At 31.2% G+C, this 27,629-nt stretch overlaps 2 protein-coding genes across 10 annotated transcripts in view; both read left to right on the top strand.

Moving 5' to 3' along the window:
* The first annotated feature begins 564 nt into the window (after positions 1–564).
* LOC139523861 (uncharacterized) lies at positions 565–20,101 on the top strand. 9 transcript variants are annotated; one of them, XM_071318204.1, is made up of 9 exons: positions 585–949; positions 5,855–6,113; positions 12,832–13,850; positions 14,419–14,545; positions 15,134–15,299; positions 15,710–16,697; positions 16,954–17,068; positions 17,849–18,003; positions 18,761–20,101. In XM_071318204.1, exons 3-9 carry the CDS (start codon positions 12,898–12,900, stop codon positions 18,864–18,866), a joined length of 2,610 nt encoding a protein of 869 aa, XP_071174305.1. In that variant the 5' UTR covers positions 585–949; positions 5,855–6,113; positions 12,832–12,897; the 3' UTR covers positions 18,867–20,101. The 9 variants fall into 9 exon arrangements, with proteins under 9 accessions (XP_071174308.1, XP_071174307.1, XP_071174305.1 ...); XM_071318210.1 differs by having other exon boundaries at positions 633–732; XM_071318209.1 differs by having other exon boundaries at positions 645–1,606.
* The window catches only part of LOC139523863 (uncharacterized), a 27,184-nt gene continuing 18,543 nt past the window's right edge, over positions 18,989–27,629 (top strand). The window contains exon 1 of the mRNA XM_071318216.1: positions 18,989–21,456. The gene's annotated coding sequence lies outside the window, so the exon portion shown is untranslated. The remainder of the gene's footprint in view (positions 21,457–27,629) is intronic.

The raw sequence follows: 27,629 nt of genomic DNA, 5'->3' as shown, positions 1-27,629 counted from the left end.
TCAGAACATATCAAACCAACTGCTTTGACTCCAGAGTACACTAAAAAAAACATACACAAATCAAGAAGACAACTGAGGCAAAGACAAAGAAAATTACAGTTTTGGGCAATCTGTATCACCAGAATCTGAAGTCATCATTTGTCTTAAACGTCAACATTGGACAATTGAACCACTATAAAAAGTACCTTCCTGTTATCCTAATAATCGAATAAATCTTTAAAAAATAATCAAGTCTGAAAAAGAGCACAGAAAAAAAAACCAGTTAAGAGACAAGAATAAGTGTGATACAGTTTAGATTAGTCAAGGTCAATCTAATGTGTGCATGCACTTATTAAGATGATTGAAGTTTCACCGAAGTATTAGAAGATTCAATGAAGTGTGGGCATTTTTAAAAAGCCATTATCATCATTGCAGAACTAATTACATATACTTAAAAAAATATCTTTAGACTAATCTCTATATGATGTGTTTATGCAACAAAGATGACGACAATAAATCACGGTGCATAGCGATGAATGTAACCTGGTTCAAAATGCATAGCTGTACTATAAATGTTTAAACTACGCATTTCAATTCTTTGGTATGACTAAGTGTAAATTAATAGTACAAGAAAGCGTTTATATTTTAATTTTAAATTTATTTCTGGTTGTTCTCAATCTACAACAAAGGCAACTTTAAAAGATGATTTTTAAAAATAATTTTAATTACTTTAACTCGAACAGTCTGTGAAACGTAAGTTATATCATTGTTTATGTTTTCGTCATTTGTTTTGTGCATTGGATTTCAAAACATACATTGTATTTTATATTATTCATGCATTTATAGTTGTAAACGTTTGTGAACTTGCGTCGGATTACTGTTCTTTTTTAAACAAATGAATAAATTAGATGAAATGTTTTGAAGCCAAGGGACAACTACAGCGGAACATTAAAAATCAGGAAGAAAACAAGTTAGTAAAGATTGTCTTTATTAGTCTGATAAAAAAAATTCTTGATTGAAATGAGAGGCGGAAAATACAAAAGGAATAAGTAAACTGAGAAGTCGAAGTAAAGCTTCAAAGTGCCATTACATTGACCAAAACGGGAAAAAAACGACCAAAAAACATTCAACAGTCAGCAAAGGAAAACATAGAAAACTAAAGACTGAGCAACATAAACCCTACCAAAAATAACCGGGGTGATGTCATGTGCTTCGGAAGGGTAAGCGGATGCAAAATGTGACATCCGTAGTGTTGCGCATGCTAATACAAATCAGGTGAAATTTTAATTCGGTACTTTCTCATTCGAGGAATAGAGAACGAGTTTGATGATTTGTGTTTACATAATTGTTGAGGGGGGTATCCAATCATCTGAACCATCGTCCGCAAACCCCTCCAATAAAGGGATTCAAAGAAAGATATTTCAAGATATGAAAGCATAAATTAACTGTGACCACCATTATGTATCATTACAAAATAATAACCAATGCTAAAAGTTCTCAACGGATTTAATATTGAAACAGGACACCCTTTGATTACTTGAAGGGGGTATCTTCAACTGATGCCAACACTTGAAAAATATGTACTCAACCTTTGCCTACAAACGATAAGTGTTGTTTTAAAAAACAGGTAAATATTTAGTTATAAAATTAAATACAACTTCAGTGTTTGTAAGCCGTAATAATTAATCTTCAGTTAAAGAAAGAACAATAGAATACTCGTCAACTTATGGTAGTAAATATGAAAGGAGTAGGTCCAGTAAGGCCCCTTTTTGGCCCCAAAAAATAACAGTTTTACAAAATTGTTAAAATGTAAACTTTTAGTTATTTATTGGACAGTTGAATGCTTCTGCTACATAAATATGGGCTGTTTTTTGACAATACAATGCACATATATCGGGTTGGAGCACCATTAAGTCGTGCTAAATTACTGAAATCTTCAAAATTCTATCATTTTAGTTAAATTTTAGACGGTTTCCGTGTAAAACGAAAGTGGCCGCATTCGTGTTCATCCTTAATATTGCAATGTAAGTTGTATTTCATGATAATACATAACATATATATAAAGGTTGTGGATGAACACGGATGCGGCCACTTTCATATTTGACAAAAACAATCTGAAAAGTGACGTTTTTTGGCATATTTGAGAGATTTTTCATATTTGAGCTTCAATCGGATCGTTTTTAATGACTTAATCAGTTAAAATCTTTCACATAAACTAATTGAATCAAGTGAAATAGACACTTAAGTGTTTAAAAAGTGGTCAAAATCTTTCGTCAGATGAAACTGAAATTTGAGGCCAAAATGAGTCCTTACCGGACCTACACCTTTGCAAAACTAGCAAACATAGTACAATGGAATCCTTAATACTTGCCAAATTGTGTGTTTCTAAGTGTGAAATTACAAAAATAGCCTACATAAGAAATTTAAAAAAAAATATTTATGAATTTGCACGATTGGTTCACGTATGTGTAATGTGCTGATGATTCAAGACAAGAAGTGCAAGAACTCTAAGTTACCTTTTACCTTAAGATTTAAATTCTATTTTTTAAAGTTGCTTTTTTCATATTTTGTTAAATTTCTATATAACGCATAGTTAATATACTAGTTGTGAAAGGTTTAAAATCTATGTTTGATATAGAATAAATAAATATAACTAGCTTGGTACAGGCATTTTCTCAAGTAGAAAATTGTGAATTAAACATATTATTCCACTGCATGTTGATTTTGATAGCAAAATCAACATTTGATTGGTTGAAACTATCACACGTGACGTCGAACAAAACTTCATATTCCCCTCTGAGTCTCATATTGCCCTCTGAAAGTCGGGCTTGCCTTGTGCGACGTTACCCATTGTTGATATATAAATAAAACATTTTGATACAGTTTATTTTAAAAATTATTTCATATCTTAAAAACAATTAGAAAAGAAAAAATAAATAATCATTTTTAGATCGGTACCTATTATCATTGTGTATGTTGTGTTTAGTTTTAAAACAAAACGGATAAGAAATCAATTATGTAAATTTTATATTCAGAAGTAAAAAAAATATAGGCAGTGGAATAAAACATTCATTTCCCATAGCTTCGTGAGATATGAAGATTTGTTCGCCCTCGAAAAGTCATATTTCCCTCGGGCGATGCCCTCGTGAAATATGATTTTTCTTTGTGAAACAAATCTTCATATTTCCCTCAGTCACGGGAAATAAATGTATAATATTTCATACTTAAAGCATAATTCTCTGCTGAATTTGACAATGAATTTTGAAAATAGTACACACATATGTTTGTTAAAAGTGCTACAGAGGTCAAATTAAATATATAAAGAATTACAATTTGCTAAGAATGCATGAGTCGTGGTGTTTTATTATTATGTTATACTTGGTCAATCCTGCTATTCGATTAGTTGCCTAAGCATGAGATATGAGCCCATGTCCCTTTTGAATGAAAACAAAGCTAAAATGATAATTAGTGTTGAAATTAGAACACTCCAGTATAATACAATTGTTATTTGGACTCCACAAGGGATATGGGTTCTTATATTCTCTATCAGTGCCCTATATCCCTTCCGCCTAGCGAATCGGGAGATGTATAACGCTGACAGGGAATATTAGCCCGTCTCTCATGTGAAGATCCCGAATGACATATGATATTAATGTATGTAACATGTTTGCACTATGTATGTCATACCGCTTCTGAAACTTTCAGATCTGGAAGGGCCGATAATTAATAACCAGAACGTGATATTCGCAACTAGTAACATTAGTTACAATTGCTCTACAACTTCGTGCTGTATTTTGTTTTTTAACATTTTTGCATTCATATGTCTATTGAAGACGAAACGCGTGTTTGGCACAAATACATAATTTTAATCCTGGAATATATGATGGGTGTATTTATTACAACATTTAAGCTACATATATACATGTATCCAGTACTTGCTATAATAATAAATCAAATCGCAATAAGTAAATTTAAATATAAAAGCAACTTCATTTAGATTTGTTAGATAGTTTATTCTCATAAAACCATGCAAGTACAAAGGTTACAGAGAAGTTAAAAAAAAATAGTATACATAAAAATAAAAAATGCATTAAAAATGCATAAAATTCAAAATTTCGGATGAGATAACATATAAAAGAATATATATATAGACTTGTATAGTCAATTGTAAAAGCTAAAATTGTATAAAGAAATACTTTCTATAAGTATGTTAAATAAATTATGGTTGTTAAGAAGGAGTGAGCTTACTATTAATACATCTTATAAAATTGCAGAGGTTTCTTAGTGTCAATCATATATTTTACGAAAATGAAATCGGCCATTAACCCATTTATGATTGGAAATTGGATTAGATCCGACGTAAGAGTGAAAGGTTTCACGGACCGAAAACAGGCCTGATTCAATCCACAACTTTAATTTGCCAAAACATACTGGAACTTCGTTAAGTGGGGATTAGGTTCAATCCTAAAATGTTCCAATGCTATCTTTTTTGGGGCCCTTTATAGCTTTTTGTTCGGTGTGAGCCAAGGCTCCGTGTTGAAGGCCGTACATTGACCTGTAATGGTTTACTTTTATAAATTGTTATTTGGATGGAGAGTGGTCTCATTGGCACTCACACCACATCTTTCTATATGTATTTGCAAAGATTTTGCCCAAAATTCGCTTGAATATATATATATATATATGAACATCGATTTTTTAAAAGATATACCTTAAAGTTAATACATTGACTAATCCCTATTATGTATGCTAACGCCAAAGCAACAGATGTCCGTTGCATTGTGTGAATCATCAAATTTTATTCAAATACATGTTTACACTATTAATCTTTTTTTTTTTGCTTCTCAAAAATCCTAGCACTTTTTGGTCAATTCTTTGTTTCCACAATGTAAACCGGGGCTATTATACCGACGCTGTTAAAATAGTCCCGTGGCAAAATAGCGCATTAGCCTATACGTGTGACATAAAATTCTTCAAGTGTTATTTTAATTGACTGAGATTTTTATCTGAAATGTTTGTTTTGTAATTACATGTATATCCCAGTTCATCAAGAAAGTTTATGAAGAATATTCCTGTATACATGTATATTGTGCATTTTTCTAATTAAGAAGCTGAAACAACTTTCTGTATGCATTATAATTTGACAGTCACACATTTAAGAAACATTGAACATTGGGCTAAAAATTGAGGAAGACGACTAAAGAATCTATATGGTTTTAATAGATGGTATAGATGTTCTTGTTTTACTGATATAGTTAAGGTCAATAGTTGCTGAATATATGTGATGAGCTTATGTGAACGGATAACTTCGCTGCATCGGTGTCCACATTTACAGATTCCGGTTCAGGTTCAATTTGTTTTACGGAGGTGCGAATTTGCAAGCGAAGATTTCCAATAACATAGTAAATAAACTCATCATAGATACCAGGATTAAATTTAGCATATGCGCCAGACGCGCGTTTCGTCTACAAAAGACTCATCAGTTACACCCGAATCCAAAAAAGTTAAAAAGGCCAAATACAGTACGAAGTTGAAGAGCATTGAGGACCAAAATTCCTAAAAGTTTTGCCAAATCCAGCTAAAGTAATCTATGCCTGAGGTAGAAAAGCCTTAGTATTTCAAAAATTCTAAATTTTGTAAACAGACAATGAAAATTAACATACCGACTATAGAATAATAATAGAATAACTAATTTAAATTGTCTTTGAGAAAAAATTAACCAAGAGGTATTTTTTAAGACGTACAAAATAGCCCATGCCTATCTATCATAGATATTTATGCAATGTGTTTTGCAAAAGCCATTGCCAAATATGTTACATAAATAAATCATGTACTTGTGACTTCATTCAATATGGTTGGTTTTTAATTTTTTCAGTACAACAGGTCGTGCCTATAGTTGGGTTTAAATGTACTAGTACAAAAGGTCGTGTCCAATTACGGTGACTGTCGGGTGTATACTTGAGACTCGCCGCTACGGATCACTAAAGCACCTCTACATTGTTATACATTGTTATACATGTAAAACCGCTGTGTTTGTTTGTACACAAGGAAATGATATAGTTAATTTTTTTAATTGGATTTGTTCTTTTTATTACATATGGAGTATAATAATGTTAAAAAAAAATGAAGATCAGGTAAGATTTTTATTATATAAATTAAGATAAATTAATAAAGATAAATAATTAAACTAGAAGGAAAGAAATGAAATGAAAGAAAGAAAGAAAGAAAAATGAAATAAGAGGGGGGAAACGAAAAAAATGTGTGCCAATTGTTTCAAACTATAAAAAATCAATGTTGCTGTAATTTTACGATAATGTTTTTGTATAGTACCTTATACCGCTATTTTGTAATGATGCCAAATCCAGCTAAATGCTAAATGCATGTTAATAAAAAAAAAATATGAATTAATTGAAAGATTTTCAGAAGAAAGAAAAAGATAAATGACCACTGATCTTTAATATTTACGAGGTTAATATGACAGGTTAACATTATTTAATTGACAGCTGATGTACTTTTCCTACCAAATGATTTAATTAACTAATCTTATATTAATGTTAAAAAATATGTTTTCTAATAATTAAATTATGATTTATCAAGTCAAAGGCGTCATTCAATTAACTTTAAAGAAATTAAAACCTATGACATAACAGTTGACACCTCCAGAGCAAACAATGACAATTTCTAGCATGCTATATAAAAGTTTAAATCGTTATTTTATTTTAATTATGTGGACATAGTCTTAAAATTTTGACCTATTTTAAAAACACGTCAATCAGACAAAATCCAGACAAAGGTTAGTCTTAAAATTATGTATCTTAAAATATTTTTTCATCATTTTCTAATAACAAAATTCAAATTTTAGGGATATTTTTCGATATATTTTTTGATAAATTGTTTTTCACTTCTGAAAAAAAATTAGATTGGCAATGCTAAAAAGTTGCAGCGTAGACATTTTTGTGTCCACCAATGAAAACGGTGGAACAAGTATGGCAGCCATTATTTGAGGAAATCAAAGGTTTGGAAACATGTTTATTTAGAAAGGTTTATCTTTTAAAATATATGTTTTACAATATTTTTTAAAAATCAGGTTCAATGATGTCTTTAGAAATGGTATATTTATCAGTATATTAATCAGGACGAAAGAAAACTTCTTATATCTTCATCTACATACACCATGCAAGAGAAGAATGTCAAAAAAGAGATGCTTAAGTTGACGGTCAGGAGTAATGCGGCAAAATATTATCAAAACGAAAGAATCACCTATAGTTTAATGTAAACTTGTTTTAATTGTTAAAGTAAAAACCAAAAAATCATGATTAGAAATTTTTCATATTTTGTTCAATCGTAGTTAATATGCCGCCCGAGAAAATAATTTGTGAGAAAAAAGGAACGCTTTCACATATTCTCCGTTTATGTATTGAAAAATTATTAAAAAAAAAGTAAGGTTTTAACAACCCATGAAAAGGTTGACATTAGATGGTTATTATTGTTAGTTTTAGGTCATAACGATCTTCAAAACCTTAGTATTCAATTATTTATACTTCCTTTGCTCTAAAATATGTGTTGCTTTTGAAAAAAACATTCCTGATGAAGTCAAATGCACGAATCATTTTGAACTTACACAATTTATTAAGTGTATTTTCACTTTCCCGTATGTTCTCATAAGATTTTTTTTCACAAAAAGTTTGTCGTAATCCCCCCTTTTTTTCTCATGCGCATATTGTTTACCCTTCCTCTTTTTTTCTCATGCATATATCGTTGAAGTTGAGTTTATACCAATGGTTCAATTTTTTTTTATTTAAGTTTTTTTTCAAAAATGCATTATGACAACATCTTGCATATGGTATGACTTTTATAATAACAAGGGGATTACAGTAACAACAAAGAAATATATCAAATATCGAGTAAATGGCGAAATAAACACATCCCAGACCATTTGAATAAGTAGTCATTTACTTGAAAGGGCTTTCAACTTCTATAACAATAAGATATTTAGCAATAATGTTGTTTACATTACATAACCGTTTCAGACATGTTATGTGGCCGACGGACTAGAAAATCCTTTCCTGATTGCTTTATAAAGTAGCAATGATATTTCAATCAATCTTGTATTGCTCCGTGCATTTATTTCAATTTTATCATCAATATTTTTTTATTTTTTTTTATCATGCTTCAAATCTAAATTTGTTAGTTCAACATGTTGTTTTACTGATTGGGACTGATATCTTTGAACACATCAATTTGACCTTGGTTAAGTTGGAGGCCACCATGTTCTACGCCGTGCGAATGGTCAGTGTGATTTTACTCTGTTTTTTAACGACCTTGTGAATACAAACAACACAAAAGAGATATTGATCTTGTAGGCTATTCAAAGTGTTATTTAAATATGTAAATAAATTAGTTAAAACATTCGAAGATCATTTGACAAATAATCATTGTATTAATTTAAAAATTTTGAAAACGTATTTACAACTGTATCATTTAGTTCATCATCCGAAAAAAAATGTAAAAAAATAATCCCTAATTCGAGTTTAAATGTCAATGTTATCAATAAAATAAATTATCTGTATTCGAATAAAATAGATATAAATAAAATCTACAAATGGATCAATTTAAATCACAAATGATATTATATGACGTATAACATAACAAAGTAACAGAAAGACACAGTGAACTTGCGATTATCCCTTTTCAGAAAACTCATGTAAGCATACGAGTTAATGCATATAGACGTTTTCGTTTTTTCTTCTTCGCACATGAGAAAGAAAAAAACAATTATCAAGTTGAATAGAAAAAATATTTACCACCTTCAAAGAATATATTGATATCACATGCATTTGTATCTAAAGTGATAAAAGAAATTAGGAAAAGTTCTGAAACAATCTGATTGCGGCTGTTTATTTATCGAAATTGATAAACTAATTTAATAGAAATTGTCAGTTGTTTATCAGAGGATTTTTTTGTTTTTTTTGTGTTGTTTGGTTGGTTGATGCCTTATTGAACCATATTCCACATCTTTCTTTTATTCATACTCAGATGTCCTAAAGAGTTGAAAGTTGACCTTACAATGGTCACAACTAAATGTGACAGTCGTATAGCAGTGCTCACATGTGTTTTTGGGAGAAAAAAATATCTTTTTTTTTAAACGTGGCTGGGTTTTTTCCTCGATAAAGTTACGTGCTGCCAAGGAAGTGATGCTTTTTTTTTTTAAACTTGTCAATTGAACTTAAACTGAAATAGAAACTAAATCCAATACGTAGATTTATATAGTTAAATCAGAGACATATAATACAATGTATTATATGTCTCTGGTTAAATCAAAGAAAAGACGGTATTACGGTTTAATCCCTATATTCAATAGCTTAACTCGTAATTAAAAAGTTATTTATATATTTTGAAATATTGCATTTTATTTTACAACACTATATTTACATTATAGTGTGATATACTGGAATTCGGAGTGGATTTCATAAGTATGGTTTACTTTGAGTAAACTAAGACTGTTCGAAAAATTGACATTCTTTAGAGGGGGCGTAATTGATATCATTGTCAAATTTAAACTTTATTAGTATTACACCAGATTTACAAAAGATTTAAGAAATCAGCCAAGTTCACTGAAATTTCATATTTTTATTTTTAATATAGAACTTTTACTCAAACTACATCAGTATGAGACAGATACCCCATTTTTCCGGTTTTTACTGGTTTTGTAATTCATTCTATCATATCATTATGTCGTATTTATTTCACTTTGTCATTCAAGGTTTTTTAATTATAAACTTGTTCAACTTTTTTATTTCAAATGCATTAGGTTTATTTTTCATTTTGCGCTTGGCAAACTCCTGTATATTAAAACATTTAAAAGTAATTTTTAGGTTAGGTTGTTACATAAATTATGCAATTTTTTTTTAACATAATACCATATCGCCTACACTCTCGGTCGTTGTTATCCTTCTATCTACAAAAAAAATATATATATGAAAAGAAAAAAATAAACTGGTTCTTGGTGATCATAAGTATTGCATTTTGTTTCTCATTCATATCTAAATAACAACTTGTAATCCTTGGTAAATGGTTTAATATTAGTTTCACAACACATTTAAAATTGCATGAAAGTTTTTGATCAAATGTCATTAATAAGCTGCACTTTTTCATGCGGAAACCCATAGATTTATTAGGTTTTCTCAGCAGGATTGTCATCACTAGATGCATGCATATCACGTAGAGAATAAATAAAAGATGATTGTATGAAATTGACAACCACTTTAATTCTTAAAAAGTAACCCATCACTTCAAAGTAAAGTATCAAAATATCATATTAACCCCCTCTTAAATTTGAAACCACTTCTATAAGGCCTATTAAGTTTGATTTTCAAAACATTAATTTCTTTTTCAACAACAAAATGTTTGCAGAAAATGTGTCATTTCTGAGGTAATTATATGTGTGCTTTTAACATGTATCAACTTAAAAGATTCACATAAATTCAGTTATGAAAGATATTCAGTAAAACAGAACTTGTTGCAACACATTTTGCGCTCCAGGCTGTTAAATGAAATTCTTCTATAAGTCTATAATTAACGTATCTAGTGTTTGTCGGAGGACGGTAAAAGACAATTGTAATGTATAAAACAAACAATGTACATTAAAATTGCAAGTGACAGAAAGGACAGAGAAATAGCCCATATAAAAATAAGAAGATGTATGATTTTCAATGAGACAACTCTCCACCAGACACCGTAGAAGCTCAACTTTTGCTCATATTTTGAATATATTTGAATACATCCGAATACACGTGTTTGTCCAGATTTCATTACAGACAACTCCATTAACATAAACGTTACTAATTTTAATTAATGCACCAGATGGGCATTTCGACAATTAATGTCTCTTCAGTGATGCTCGAGGCAAAACAAATCAAATATCCAAAATTTCATACAAATGTACCGAAGAGCGGATCAAACCAAAATCGACCTTAAGTATAGCTAAATCCACGAGGACGATATGTTCCTAAATTTAAAATAATGTAAAAAAAAAAATGGTCACGGCAAATTCTAATCAATCAATATCCATATTTTCACCTTGTGTCACATGCATCCTGGTTATTATTAGTTACACCATAATTGCCACCGATTTTAGACAGCGGTAACAAATGACATTTTGATATACAAGAACCGAATGAATTGTAAGATTAAAGTTCTTTTTTGGTCATATATAGTTCTTTAACTGTTATGGTTCTTTTACGGCTAACAAATGTTCTGCTTTGAGCATACCTGTTGAAGGCGAAAAAGGAAAAGCGCTTATGAGGCATTTAATTTATAAAGTGTCGTTTTCATTTTTTAAACGATTTTTTCTAAATGATAGATAGACTATGTTTATATGTAAGGTAAACCCATTGTATGATTTCACATTTTTAATAAAAGGCTTTTGTATCCACAATCATAGCATACTTGGTTTCATATTTCAGATGAAGTCACGAATATATAGCTAATTCATGCTTTATTGAGTGAATTAAACTAGACTGATAACACAAAGAACGTGTTAAAGGCCGTACGTACAGTGACCAGGCCGTACGTACAGTGACCTGTAGATGAGCTGTAAAAAAATGTCAGTTGAGAATTTTATTCACTGCCAATATTTTTCCCTTTTGGTGGAGATTTTTGAATCACAACCAGGGATAGAATATGTACACTCTCGAAGGAGACATTTTCTGCTTCTTAGAGGTGTATATATTTCGCAGCTTGTGAACGGCTGATATCAGAGAGACTCAAATAGCCGTTTCTAAAACGATGAAGAATTATCTATACGAAACATATGGATATACAAATTATAAAAAAATCTTCAGAATATTCCAAAATAACAATTGCACAATTTAATATATATATATGCAATCTTCCTGTGAAGTTATAGGGACCTGTGGGAGGAGTTGATTAATCAAAACTTGTACCCTATTTCATAAATGTTGCGGAAATGACTTTGTTTTCAAGTTTGTAAAACTAATGAAAATTCCTCAAGCAAATTCTAAATACTAGTTGCACATCTTTAATATGTGATATATTCCTGTGCAGTTTCAAGGATCTGGAAAGCAAACAGTAGGAGTTGAAGAATAAAAAAAGGTACCCATTTTCCAGCCCGTCCGATCGTCCGCCCACCTAACATTTCCACGGCTTCGTTTAAAACCAAGATTTACTAATTAATAATGCCAAACAAAAATATCTAAAATATATCCTAGTGCTAAGAAATCAAAGACAATCACCCCTTTGTGCATGTTGTACCATTAATACACCATATCTACCAAAATAGGTTCATAGGCAAAATTGTAAACTTGAGCTCCTAATTCAAGGGTTATACTGCCACTTCAAACATAACACAATAATAAGAATTATTACAAAATGAAAATGCCCCAAAAAAGTCCACATCGGCCATAGATTACAAGACATCTCAAATATTGTGAGTTTTGTGTTTAATGTTCTGTTATCTTGTAGAGGTCAATTCTGTGTTGTTGTTTTAACAATGCTTTCATTTTTGTAAATAGTACTACGGTATTGTTTTTTCTCATTGTTGAAGGCCGTACGTTTGCCTACAATTGCGTATATCGACTTCATTTGAACTGTGGGGTATAGTTGTCTGATTGGCAATCATACTACATCTCCTTGTGTTTATATACATAACTAACACCTACTTATTGTGTGTGTAACGGTACATAAGTTGATGTCCATTTTTAAACTTAGCTACTTCCAATAAAAAAAGGATCTCATAACTCACACACAAAAAAAACCCAAAACAAAGAGAATACCGTGAACTTTTAAAAAATATCTTTCAAATTGAAATGCAAACTACGATTTCCTTTTCAGGACTATTTAATATTTTAATGAGCTGATAGCCAAACCAATAGACTGGACAATCAAAAAGACTAGGCAATGGCAAAATTTCAATTATACACGATTGTTGCGCCTTGCTTTATTATCCTAGTGTGTTTAAGTGGAATGGAAACTGGAGGAAAATTTACTTGGCTTCAGAGGGATAGATTTGATGAAGTTGTAGGAAAATACATCAATGCTATAAAGGGACACAACTGTGCACCAAGATCAAAAGCTGATATGATGATGAGGGATGACATTGTTACACAAATTCCGAAAGCAAACGAGCTGCTCAGTAAAGTTTTCTATTCAAATAGATCTGTGCTAGTACATATGCATAATATGGCCCTTAATAGGGCATTCTTCATGAGTTATATATTACAACGAATGAATAGTACTGAAGACTACTCTATACAACCAAATCTTCATTATCTGTACATGTCTGTAACAGCAGATATCAATGCTAATCCATATGCCATTAACGGATCATCCATCATTTTTGACCAAGATGTCTATTATCCGAACTGGTTGACAAACTTGGATTTTAATAAAACTATTCCATTATTCGGCGTAAAAGGTTGGCGGAAAGACAATACTTTTGCGCAAGGAAATTTTATTCGAGAACCTAACAGACGAGTTGTTCAATGCCAAGATATAGGAGCAGGAAACAATAAAAATTATACCCATGACGGATATAAGATGAACCCTTGGTATGACTTTTGGTTACCGGATCTAGATGGACAGGAAGACAAATCTAATAAATTTACATATAGCGTAGGAATTCGATATTCAAACGTAACGGGAAAATTCATCAAAGAAGATTTCGATGTTTTCAATTTTTTTGGTCCAAATCTACCTAGTCAGAGCGAAAAAGACATTGGGAAAATGCCAGTCAGATTTACAGTACCATATTTTGATTGTGGAAAATCTAACACATGGAAAGTAAGCGCCGTAGCTCCAATCGTTGATTTCTTTCCAAGATATTCAAATTATACACACATGAGACGACAGAGGTAAGTACACGTCATCCATCAAAATACTCAGCGTTTAAAAATACCATTTAAACTTCAATATCTATTATAACTGAAAGTGCGTACGGGTTATATATGTGATGGCTTATTGTTCTTCTCAGCTCAATTTATTACTTGATTCTAAAGTTAGAAATGTCAATTTTTAAACATACTTTAAATGATATTTTTAAACGCATCTTAGCGAAGGTCAAATACATTTTGTTTGTAGTTAAGGTTATCAATATTTGAATATCATAATGATTTCTGATTAACATTCACAATATACATGCTGTCCAATGATTAAAAGAAGAAAGATAGGAATCGTTTTGATTTTGTACCACCGATATAAGCGCTAGTAAGACCCCCCCTTAAAAAAAAATAGTAAAAAAATTTCGGCGAAAATTTGACTGAGCTATGTTTATTCAAGATTCAATTAAACATTCAGAGTTAATTTTTCATATTCATATCAAGGGCTCATGAATATTTTGACATTTTTCTTTCACTGAATATTACAATTGACACAACTACTTTATCCGTTCTAAGAAAGTATTTGCTTTTTTTTTTTTTTTAGGTTTGTTGGAGTGATAACGATGGATACGGATTTTATGAAAATTGACTTTAACCCATGTGGAGTCAGCGCTGGAAATCCGGGACCAAGCTACCTTGCAGGAGTAGCAAGGTGTAAAGATCACACTGGAGTAAGTTATTTCACAAGTGGGACGTTTAGAAAAAAAGAAAAAATATGACAGCGTATCTTTCGTACATTGAAATACAAAATACAAAAGTGTCAATGACCAACGTCATGTGACTTAGGACCATAACGCCCCTTTTAGAAACGTCATTCGATTTTCGTTTCATTGTCAATCTCCTATTAGTTGTTAATATGAATGAATGCTTGAAACGTATTGAGAATAGTCAAGAAAAATATGGTGTAAGATGCGTATGTAATGTAGCAAATAAATTGATTTCCAATCAGAACATATTATTGATCGTCAAACATGTTTCATATCAATTTCCTATATACGAAATTCGACTTAGACAGAACTGAGGATGGAACAAATAAATACTAACGATTGTAGCCGTTTTTTAGAACCACACCAAAATGTACATGTACAAACGAAAGACTGTGCATTTCTAGACCATCCGTCACACGAGTAAAACATACCATAAAAACCTGCACAGTTAAACGATTTTATTCTCACATGGAGATTCCTGTTTAACAATAATGATGGACTATACCGATCTTTTATTGTTCGATATTTACTTATTTCTTCTATTTTTTTTAGTGCAAAGCTAAAAGCGGTAAAGGATATGGGCGTGGAGGATATATCTGTCACTGTAAGGGTAAATACGTATATCCTATGGATATCCAAGGACCATACGATGGAAAACTGATAGAAATGTCAACCAATGAGGAACGGGCAAACAGTTTTAATTGCATACGTGGCGACCGTAAGTTTAACATTGTGTTTTTATTGGAAATGCGTTGATTGAATACTTAGATTTTACCATGTTCTATCAGAACGGATTGCTCTGTGTTTTAAGTTCAAATGAGTATACGTGCTTATATAGAAATAAAGTAAAAATTATAACTAAAAAAGCAGCCATTCCAGTCACAGTAAACGAAAACGATAGATGTTTACTCCCAAATGAATACACGACGCTATACTCCCTGTACGTGAATTATTTTTCTACTAGTATTTAATAATGATATTCAATTCACATGAATACATTATACTATATTTTTACAGTAGGTCTCTGTCAAAACAATGAATTCCAAAATTAACAGAGCTACAATTAATAATATAGTGTGTTTTACTCTAGAGTCAATGAATATGTTTTATTTTTTTAATTTTTCATAGATTACCGCGTTCTACCCATTGTTGACCAAAATGCTGACGTCACAGTTGAATTTGGAGTGGCTAATATCAATACTCGTAAGAAGAGGTCACTTCTGTCAATAAATGAAACGGATTCCGTACACTATGGAAGTGAAAAACATGGAAAAGTTGAAATCCGAGAAAGAGAAACTGTAAAGGAAACCATCAAGGTTGAGTTTGAACAAAACCAGAAGAAAAAGGAGAAGAAAAAGCGAAAAAAGAGAACCACGGATTACGGAGATAGATCCGAATTTGATCAAATGCGCTTTGATAGAATGATCAGGATTTTCAGACAGAAAGTCAGTATAAACAAAGACAATTGCAAGAGTGTCCCTGCAAGTTCTCTCAATCTGCCAGGAGACGCCGCTTATGACGTTGAAAATCAATTTAAATACCAAGGAGCAACGGCTCTGAGACTATCGCATTTTCTATCAATTTTCCTAGAAACTGTTCAGATAACTGATAACTTTGGTAATCTAAGAGGAGGGGGTAGACTTCATCAGGATCACTTATTTGGAGAAGTCTTAGCTAACGTAATGGGAGATCATAGAATTTTATCAAGTGGAATTTTCTTCGAACCATACATCTTTGAAAACACGGATGGAACTGCTAAAGAGCTTTTTGGTCCTTATGCCTTTAAAGATCGAGGCGTTGCTAAGGCTATAGATATGGCTGGTTTACCAAGAAAATATATATTTGAAGACTGGTACCAGAATATTAAACAGAGCTGGGAAACTAATACCGCTAAACTCAAGAAACATAAAATGAATCAACTGGTTCGTTCAGACGCAAAAGGAACCAGCTCAATAAAATTTGAATATTACCCAATAGGATATTATGCTCCTAAATATGAAGATGGTCTTTGGTCTCATCCTAAGTTTAAATGCGATGGAATGACAGATAACTGGGTTATGACATACAGTATTCCTTTCTTCAGAAGAGACTATGTAGCAAAGAAAAACAAATTCGCGTAAGTATAAAATACAATGTCACTGGTGTTTTTTTTTACCACGTTCTATATATTGTCATCTTCAAATGAACGACGTAATGTACGAAAAACAACATATCTTAACAACTTGATATCATAATTTGTTACCACGATAAACATTTTATTTTGAATAGCTTGTATTTTTATTTTGTTTTGTAATTTTATATTTTGCAATGCTTAAAAGTTCTCAAATATATATGAACACAGTAATTATCTTATGCCTTCCTTCATTTTTTAGGGGAGTTGTAACTGTTGATGTACCTCTTGATAATTTGGAAATAAATCAATGTCCAATGGCATTTAGTGTTGCTAATGCATTTAAAAATACAGCAAGATGTCATAAGTCTACTAAGGTAAGTTTTGTAAATCATCTACACACCCCGGCTTAGGTCCGGCTGAGCATCACTGATAAAGATTATTCAAGAAGCAAGAAATAATTAGAAATGTCACTAGAAAGAAAAGGGGAAATAGACAAGCAGTTTTTCATATACAAATTGGTAATACACATTCATTAATCGATCAGTTGATATTCAGAAAAAAGATTAAAGCGTTAGCATTACTTAGGCACCAACCCTTCATCTTTTGTGGTAACATAATTTTTTCATACTCTAATGTGTTTTTTCCCCAAATTTTTTGAGATAACACAGGCGAAATAACATCCATGGACATGATAATTATTTTTTGAAACTCAATGCTGAATCAAATTGTTTTCCAAATTTTCAATGGGAGCAAAAGTATTGTTCACTTCCCTCTGAAACACATTGTTGTATTCCAGAAATGTAGAATCAGATAAATCATATTTAAAACACATGCCCATTACTCTGGATTACCCAAGTTATTGACAGAACATGAATCCACCCTATCTTTTTTCTTTAGCACACTCTACTATTTTATAACTTTTCGGCTGGTGTCACTACCGTTATTATTTTCTAAACTATATGTCGTTTTCCTTTTTCCTTCGACTTATAAATTGTGATTTCCACTTTGGTATGACAAATTGTATCTTTTCCATTTTTATCAATCCCTATCCATCTTATTTCATCTCGTATACGATATGCAGCGTTTCTCTTCTCAAGTAGCAACAATTTTAACTTCCAATGTAGTATCTTCATGAATGTATATTTTACTCCCAGTGTAAAATGATTCCTGGGTATAAATACTCACGTGGAGCATACCGATGTGATTGTAAACAAGGATACGAGTACCAGTTTGCTGATGGAAAGAACTTTATAGAAGGAAGTTTAGTCGAGCTGGAATATGAAAAGAAAGTCAAGGGACTGTTCAGTCGGTAAGTCATTTTAAAATAAATTGAATAAATGAATTTAAGCATATACTTTTTATACAATCTTGTCGTTTTTATTATTTTTTTCATTTCTATTTATTTGTTAAAACTTTGATCGATGACTTTGTTAGATTTTGTTTGTCGGATATAGTACCATTTGTTTACTTTAGTATGCATCTATGTTGCTATTTTTTCTCTCTCGCATCTTGCAACAAATATTCAATCAAGTTTGCATTAAAAAGAATATTAAACAAAACTAAACTGTTATTGAGTCGTATATGTATAAAATGAAAATGATATTTCTTTTAAAGGTTTATGAAGGGAAAAATACTTTACATACCATTGTTATCCATTTGTTTGATGTGTTTGGGCTTTTGATTTTGCCATTTGATTAGGGACTTTCTGTTTTGAATTTCCTCGGAGTTCGGTATATTTGTTATTTTATGTTTTACTGGACTGAAAAATTTCGATTTATTTGTTACCAGTGGACTTTGTTTGCAGAATGGCCAACTTGAATCAGACACATCACAATAAGCTACAAAAACGATGAATCCTGCCTATGATTAAAAGACGTAAAATCGAAAACTTAAAAACTTTACAATAAATAAAAACAGTTGAAGAGAGTCGAAAGATACCAGGAGATTCACAAACTCAGAAGTCAGAAAAATTTGAACAATTCCATGGCAAAAACGAAAAACGATCAATTAACAAACAGTTCACAGAAGCATAGAAAATTTAATTCTAATCTTCTCTTACTTTTTAGGTTTGATTCCCTAGTTTGTCGAGTACAAGGAGGCGCCACTGCAGTCGCTGTGAATTACTTTTCAGTATTGATAGGGATGATTGTGTCATTAATGATGTCAAGATAAACAGAGTAAAACTCATCTAGAAAACATAATATGTATCATCAGTTACAAAAGATGTACACGAGAACATTTTTCATTTACAATGTATACGAAGAGAAGAGACAAACAATTGTAACTATTAATGTGCATTTATCATATGATTCAAAATCATTCTTAACTTAAGTTATAGAAGTATAATCACTTGTTTATCTACTTAGTAGAACAAAAAACGTTTTCAGTCATAGCGAATTCTTCGAACATAAAATTGATGTATTCATGCCTTTTTGGTTGATGTATCTCAAATGGAGACTGATAGGGTCTTGTAAAGACAACTCTGAATAAATTATGTTATCATAAAACATTGAATATATGAAATCCATTCCAAGTATTATTATTACAGCAAATTGTATTACTCAAGAAAGAACGTGACTGTAACAGTGCTATTTTGTATTATTGAATTACTTATTTTTAATTTTTATATTTATATTTTTTACATTGACTTGAAATCCATTTTTATGAATCTCCTTTTTTGTAAATTTATTTTATTGGAATGAGAAAAAATTGGGTGTTTTTGTTATCGTTTCCAGTTTTGACCAAACTGTTCCTAATGGCAACTGAATATTCAAATGTCAATTTATCGCATGTCAAATTTCGTATTAATTTAATTGTTGTTGTCAGAAATAGAATATCATTCCAGTGTTTATTCCCGAAGGTCCCATTTTTCGGATTTCTGATTGTCTCACATTGTTTTATCATTTTTTAAAATAAATCATTGCATGAGCATATTATCAATTGATATCAATTATAAATGGATATCAATTGATGAATTAATCATGAGAATGCTAATATAACATACATTGATAATCGAGGTCTATACTGTAAACAAATATCGGGATAAGAGGAGAATTCCAATATTTTGAGAATAAATATATATATTTTCTATTATCTTCAAGGTTTTATTTCATGAATAAACACATACACCCAATTTTGTTTCTCCTTATTTTATTTCTATGATATGCAGATTAAAGGGTTTGGAGATTGATTTGAAGAAAAAAATATATATTTCAAATCACAACGTCACATAAGCATTAATTTCATTACCTTTTACCTGTAATTAAAAAAATCTGATATTTGGAAAGACATCAATTGGACTAGTGACTTGGATTTGTTTTTTAGAAAATTGAATTCCATACCAGATTCATTATCATTTATTCAAATTTTCATTCTTTGTTAAAATACAGCTTAATAAAAACAAGAGTGCACAAGCTGACTTGTCTCGACTTCTTTCCTAATCATTGATATTATGTGGATAGTCCTAAATATAAAGCTTTACTACAACTATCACATAATACAAGAAAATGAGATCAAGGTCAAGGTCATATAAACCGAACAAGAAATAAAAACAAAACGAGAATCACCTTATAATAATTCAATACACTAAATAAAGATAACCTATAATATAGTTTCTAAGAAACAAACGCAACCAAGAAAACTTAACATTGACCAATGAACCATGAAATGAGGTCAAGGTCAGATGAACCATGCTAGGCCGACATGCACAGTTGACAAGCCTTCCATACAACAAATATAGTCGACCTATTGCTTATAGTTTAAGAAAAACAGACCAAAACAAAAAAAAAACCTCAACACTGAGCAATGAACTGAAAATGAGGTCAAAGTGAAATAAAATCTGCGAGACTGACATATACATATAAAAATATTTCCATACACCAAATAAAGTTGACCTATATATTGCATTATAGTATTAGAAAAAAGACCAAAACTCAAAAACTTTACTTTGACCATTGAACCATGATAATGAGGTCAAGGTCAGATTACACCTGCCAGTTGGACATATATTTCCATTCTTAATTTTACTTCCATACACCGAATATACTAGAGCTGTTGCTAATAATATCTGAGATATAAAATTGACCACAAAAACTTAACCTTGTTCACTGATCCATGAAATGAGGTTGATGTGAAAACTATCTGACAGGCAAGGTACGCACATACCAAATACAGTTATTCTATTACTCATAATAAGAGAGAAATTAACGTTACAAAAAATCTTAAAAAAAACACAGTCTGGTTGTATAGAAATATTAAAATCCTTTAAACTTATTTTCATTACATATTTATTTTCATTATAAAACATGATACTGCAGTAGAAGACCTGCTCCGATATCAGTACTGTTTGTTTTGTGATCACTTTCCTTCCCAACAACAACCAAACCTTCATCTATTTTTTCCAACACTCATTACAATAGTTTTTATAAATATATGCATTTACATTAGACTCATCAGTGACGCTCAGATCAAAATACCAAAATAGTTATAAAGCCAAGCATCCTTAGTTTTTAAAAAAATGCATACTTTTGTAAACAGGAAATTTATAAAAATGACCATATAATTGATAATCATGTCAACATAAGTGCTGACTTATTGGCTGGTGATAACATCAGGGACGAAACGTCCACCAGCAGTGGCATCGACCCAGTGGTGTAAGGTAAGCTTAGTACCAAAGCATAATGTAATGTTAATATTACAGAATCCCAAAGCGGAAAATTCTTCAAAATGTGACTCCATACAAGCACATAGATGAAATTGAAGTGTTAGTACATCGACTTGTTCAGTATCAAGTATTCAGTAGTTCAACAGAATTTATAATGTGAAAATAATATCTGATACCTTTAATGACAATGCTATCTATATATGACTTTTAAATTTTCATAAAAATTGTTCTATTTTGTTTTGTATCGTACATTGAAAATCTGTCAAAATTAATTAAAACATTTCCATAACACTAGTTTATCTACCCAGTCAGGATTCTACTTCGTCAAAATTATCTCCCCATTACGCCAGTTCATACAATCGTAGAAATGGAAGCCATTGTAGGGATGACGCGCTGCCAATTTTGCTCTCGGAAACCGATAAATTTATACACATTGCAACATTCCGATCCTTATATGGCAGTTGTATTTTAAAAGACAAATGTATCAACTAGCTAATGAGCATCAGTTAATGATCTTGTCTGCATTGATTCAACTTAAAACTATTGTCTGATCGGTTGTCCGGTGGAATTTTTGAAAATTCATTAACATTTAAAAAAAATCTAGTGAAATATTTCGTGGAAGGGCAGACTAGATTTTTTTAGTGGTTGAAGACTATAAACCCTAGTTTTCACACACAAAAAATTATAATTTTTCGAAGATATGCTTTTTCATCATCCAACTTGAAAGACTGTCGTCAAATACTTTCAGTAAAAAAATAGCTATTCGAACACACCTACTCTGTTTTTGTGATTCATTAGATAGGTATTTCACTTGACCCATATATTTCATCTTTTAGTACTGTGATTTTTTTATGTTATAAAGTCAACCTGTAGCTTTGATATACATGTATAAAAATGATAGAATCTGAAGCGAGACAATATATGAAATATTCTTGCTTTCTACGATATCAAGACAAAATATTCAACTCAAACACGCCCTAACATAAAAAGGTGCACTCGATTTTCTCTTTTCGATACAATTGTTACCTATATTTTTGAATTTTTTCTTGAGTTACATAATGGAAGGGCAGAAACGAAAATTACTGAACTAATAGATTGATATGTTTTCCGTCCGTGGTAATTTTTTTTTAAATCGGAGGTTATGTATTTTCTACATCCAACATGAAAGATACCCATTTCTACTTCACTATGTACTAAATAATTAAACTTATGCAAATGGTGTTTTTAAAATATAACACGTCGTAATTGAGAAGAAAATTGTAATTTTGTTTGTTTCTATTAACTTTTTAAATTTTTGTCACTATAGTAATCATTACAGTAAGCATTTAGGTGTAATACCACCAAATTATGGTACGTCACATCCGGTTGCATACGAAAGTAGGCCTAAAAAATATTCCCTTGAATTTGACAGTTGTAGAAAATTAACCCTGCATTTCAATGCACTTAAATTTTTCTGAGTCGTAAATATGTATGTTGGATGTCTGAAATAATCATTCTTTTTTTATTTGATGGTCTTATAAAATATTTTGGAACGTTAAGGTTACATAGTTACCAAAGCAGGTAACCAGTAAATAACAGTGTAAAAATTGGGTTGTTTACTTCCGGCGGTGGTTACTTTCTTATATGCAATGAAATGTAGTGTGAAATTTTCACTGTATCACTGGAAAGGATTGAACTTTACACATGCAAAGTATTTCTTTGGTTGAAATAAAGGTAAATACTGCACAATTTTTTTAAAAGTGCCAATTTAACAAAGACTAATAGGGAAAAATCAATGGTGGTATTACACCTATTTAGGGAAACTAAATGTGCACTCGTGACCCTATTGTACTTTCATTTTTAAAAGTTATTAATAAACCAGTTCATACATTGTAAACATGGACAATCGGAATGGATTTAGACACAGAAAGCATGTTTGAGGTAAAATTGCATTGAAATGGGGGTTTACGGGTGTTTTCTAAGTCAAATGGGTGGACAGACGAAGCTGTATTTAGATTACTGTGTTAAATTTTAAATTACCCTTACAGTTTTGTTTATACAACATGTGAATTTTTTATTTCAGTGTTAACCATGTTCTGAAGAGCATTCTGTTGAAAAATCTTATATGTGAATTGGTCTGCAGATGACACTTCAGCATTAAAGTATGTATCAACTATCATCATGGTTTTTTTTTTTTTTGGCCGTAAAAGTTTACAATTTGCCATTGTGCCGTCTACATTTTGCACAGACAATAACTCATCTAAACACTTATTTGTCCTGGATTTATACACATCAGCATCCAGTCTCACATACTTAAAACTTTATAATTCTTACCAATTATTTTTTGTACCAGCATTCCAAGGGACATAACCCTTTTTAAAAACATTATGAGGTATTTTTTTATTACTCTTTCTCCCCATTTTCTAATGTAAAATACAAGAAAGTGGACTTTTTGTGTAAATCCATTAGAAATATACTGTTATGAGTAAATAAAAAGACTTTGATACCAGTAGCAATAAATGATTGACTGAAAGGGAACCGTTATTTGTCACACTAGGGGAACAGACCAAAAACTCAAGTTACATATAAGGGCTTATAGAAACTTCCGTGTAGACTGTTAACATTTATAGAGTCAGTTCTTACAGCTAAAACACTTTAATTATTGATTTAACATTACATCTATTTCATTTTTGTGGGAAAATAATCACATTTGTTTTATTTTTAGACAAAAGATATCAAGTTTTGATGAAAAAGGAAGGAAGGAGGAAAAATGGACCAAAACAGACCTTCAAATGAACTCTAAAAGGTGCAATAAAATTGTTTATCATCTTAAAGTTGTCTTTTGTATTCTATTTAATTGTTTGAATGCATAGATCATGAGTTTATGATCAGATATTAGTCAACACTGCATTTTATAATGATACACTGAAATTAGGATTTTTCGAAGAAATTAGACTGAAATTGCCGTAGGATATGGCCTTACATTATAGTGATTTTCTCTGAAACTATAGTTCTGACTGAGACAAAACTTGACAGTTATGCTTGAAATAACTTGCAATTGGAGGGAAAAAAATTAAATTAAGTTTATTTGACATTAAGGTGTTCTTTAGGTGTAATACCACCAAATTATGGTACGTCACATCCGGTTGCATACGAAAGTAGGCCTAAAAAATATTCCCTTGAATTTGACAGTTGTAGAAAATTAACCCTGCATTTCAATGCACTTAAATTTTTCTGAGTCGTAAATATGTATGTTGGATGTCTGAAATAATCATTCTTTTTTTATTTGATGGTCTTATAAAATATTTTGGAACGTTAAGGTTACATAGTTACCAAAGCAGGTAACCAGTAAATAACAGTGTAAAAATTGGGTTGTTTACTTCCGGCGGTGGTTACTTTCTTATATGCAATGAAATGTAGTGTGAAATTTTCACTGTATCACTGGAAAGGATTGAACTTTACACATGCAAAGTATTTCTTTGGTTGAAATAAAGGTAAATACTGCACAATTTTTTTAAAAGTGCCAATTTAACAAAGACTAATAGGGAAAAATCAATGGTGGTATTACACCTATTTATCGCCTTCTCTAACAAAGAGCTTCGATTCTTTTGTTCTATTTCAACCGGGTTTCCGACTGTACCAATAACCGTCGGACAAAGTTAAAGAATAGATTTCGATAAACATAGTTAGACAACAATGACTCCGTTGCAGGATTTTCTGGTGTGTTTCTTGTTTTAGTTTGTTTGAAAATTAATGTTTTTTTTACCGTTTACTTATATCATCTGTTAAATTGATCAAAATTCATTTATATTTTATAGAAGAACAGATAACTACGTATAATGTTTGTACAAATAATAAATTATCATCAAAAGTTTGGTTAAACTTACAGAATAACGTATTTGACGCTGTGACCCTTATCGGTATATCATTTATCAAAGACCTCTGGATTCCCTACAACTCACTAGTAGATTGTCAAAGATTAGTTTGATTGCATTCCTTATGACATTAAGCGATAGAGATAGCATTACAATTGACATACTCTATACGCTACGGGCTAGATGCAACCATTAAGATATTGCGAGAATAAACAAGCGAATATTGAGTTAACAGCATACGAGTGAAAATGAACACTGAACAAATCTCAATAATAACATTAACGGTACCAATTTTCCTGCACCAGGTGCACATTTCGACAATACATGTCTCTTCAGTAATGCCTAGGCCAAAATATTTGAAAGTAAGGTTTCTTATACTGTACTTACATAGCATTTTCAATACATATTGATCTCTAAACGGTTATAAGAATCGTTAGGATAATGTCCCATTCACGTATACCTTTTCACTCTGTTATTCTAATTAAACGTGTATGATATCTATTTCCGTCATTAGTGGCAATTGATCAACGAAAGTGACACTGTGAGGAACACTTAGTGAAGGACATCAAGGCAAAGGTCTGTGTAAATCTTTATGAGAGTGCTCAAAAGAAAATGATGAACAAAGAGTACTTTGATATATTTACTAATATCCCAAAGGTTTGTTGTCTTATGTGCAATATACGATTCCGATTTAGTGCATAAGAAACATACACCTTGAACAGGTACCTGTCCACTTTAATAAAACTCTAATGTTGGGGAGCATCTATAATACTAAAATTACGAGGTCCAATTTGTCAGCCGTCATCGGGTAAAAACGACAAATCAAAGAATTCAACTCTAGATATAACTAATATAGGACAATGGTATAGATTAAAAATTACACCACTCCAGACCCTTTTGTTTTCCACATAATTAATATTGCCAATAATTAACAAGTTCCGGGTCGAATCCGATACCGATACCAATAGTATATTCACCTGTTAGCTATTACCTTATCTGTACGTTCCGCATTTGACAAGCGCACCACTAAACGGTGTATTTAGGAATTTGCTATATACACGGGCCATAATCAAAGGGTTGACACTACTAAATTCAATCATTGTCAAATTGTTCCCTATTGTAGTTTTATTCAGCAATCAGCAAGACTTTCTAAGATAACTAATATAGGACAGTGCTTTTGATTAAAAAATACTCCATTCCTGGATAGCCAGGACCTTTTGTTTTCCAAAATAATTAATATTACCAATAATTGATAAGTTCCAGGTCGACGGGTTCAAACAGAAAGATTTGAAAGCAGAGAAAACTGTGTATCTTATAATCGACATGACTTTATCAGATGACAATACCAATTACTAAAATAAGGCTTAGGCATAGTTATATACTTTAATTCAGTCACGGACCCGCGATATCACGGGTGTGTACTTGTATATATTGAAAATTCTTTAAACAGTATCAAAACAAAAGAAAACCTGAACAGAACAGTCAAAATTACATCATATTCTTTTTGACACGGTCAAAATTTGCTGTCTCCTATTCATAAGCAAACCTGTTAAAAAGTGGAACTCGAGAAAGCGAAGTAACACAGGCACTATACATTATGTTTCGCAAGTCGACAATAGTTTTGTTAGGTCAAACGACTTCCGTAACAGAGAGACCATCGACGCACCTGTTTGCACGAAAGAGGTCCTGAACTACTGAAAACATTATATTTTTATGGAAAATACGATTATTGCTACATCTTGGAATTTACACAACGTAATAAGATGCGTCTGCATGGAAATCACGCTAAAACACTAACTTTAGTACTGATGAAAATTTCAACCACATGTTTATTATTTCATCGTTTATGGTTTATTCAAAACAGAACATATGTGTATTAAACTGAACTCTTCAAGTTGAGTTTTAGTTAGAAATTTTTGTCACCCAATTTATAATATTTTATTGATATCTGTACATTTGTTAGTTGGTACCTTATCCCGCCTCGGTTAAAAAAGAATAGAACATACTCATTCAGCTGTTAGTTTTGTTAGTATTGTACATACAATTTTACATACTTAAATTATAAACCATTTCAGTAGTTACAAGTATAATTCTTATATCATTTGCATATCTATAAATATTTGAATTGGATTGGTCAATTCGAATTTTCTCTTGGTTTACACTTCGATAAACCATGTTTCCGAAACTACTTTTGTAATCAATTCATGCCCGATACACATTCTTGCAGGGATACTGGGATTTTCAGCAAATTGCGATTATAAAACAATTACATAACAGTTGTTTCTATTCTAATGCATTTAAAACCGAAAAGAAAAGAAATGAAACAAATGCACTAAAGCTTCAAAAATGTATAAAAATAAAATTTAAATACAATTCCGCGGAATTTCAGGAAGGATTTGACGAATTTACGTCTTGGCA

The sequence above is a fragment of the Mytilus edulis genome, chromosome 5 (genome assembly GCF_963676685.1).
Source record: "Mytilus edulis chromosome 5, xbMytEdul2.2, whole genome shotgun sequence".
Classification (NCBI taxonomy): domain Eukaryota; kingdom Metazoa; phylum Mollusca; class Bivalvia; order Mytilida; family Mytilidae; genus Mytilus; species Mytilus edulis.
This window is presented reverse-complemented; position numbering and strand designations above follow the sequence as displayed.

Bases quoted from the DNA above. Each gene is read 5' to 3' on its own strand.
- LOC139523861 (XM_071318207.1), top strand. From the start codon at position 12,898: ATGGCAAAATTTCAATTATACACGATTGTTGCGCCTTGCTTTATTATC. The intron at 16,698-16,953 runs GTAAGTATAAAA...TTCATTTTTTAG, and splicing joins GCAAAGAAAAACAAATTCGC to GGGAGTTGTAACTGTTGATG. The intron at 17,069-17,848 runs GTAAGTTTTGTA...TTTTACTCCCAG, and splicing joins GATGTCATAAGTCTACTAAG to TGTAAAATGATTCCTGGGTA.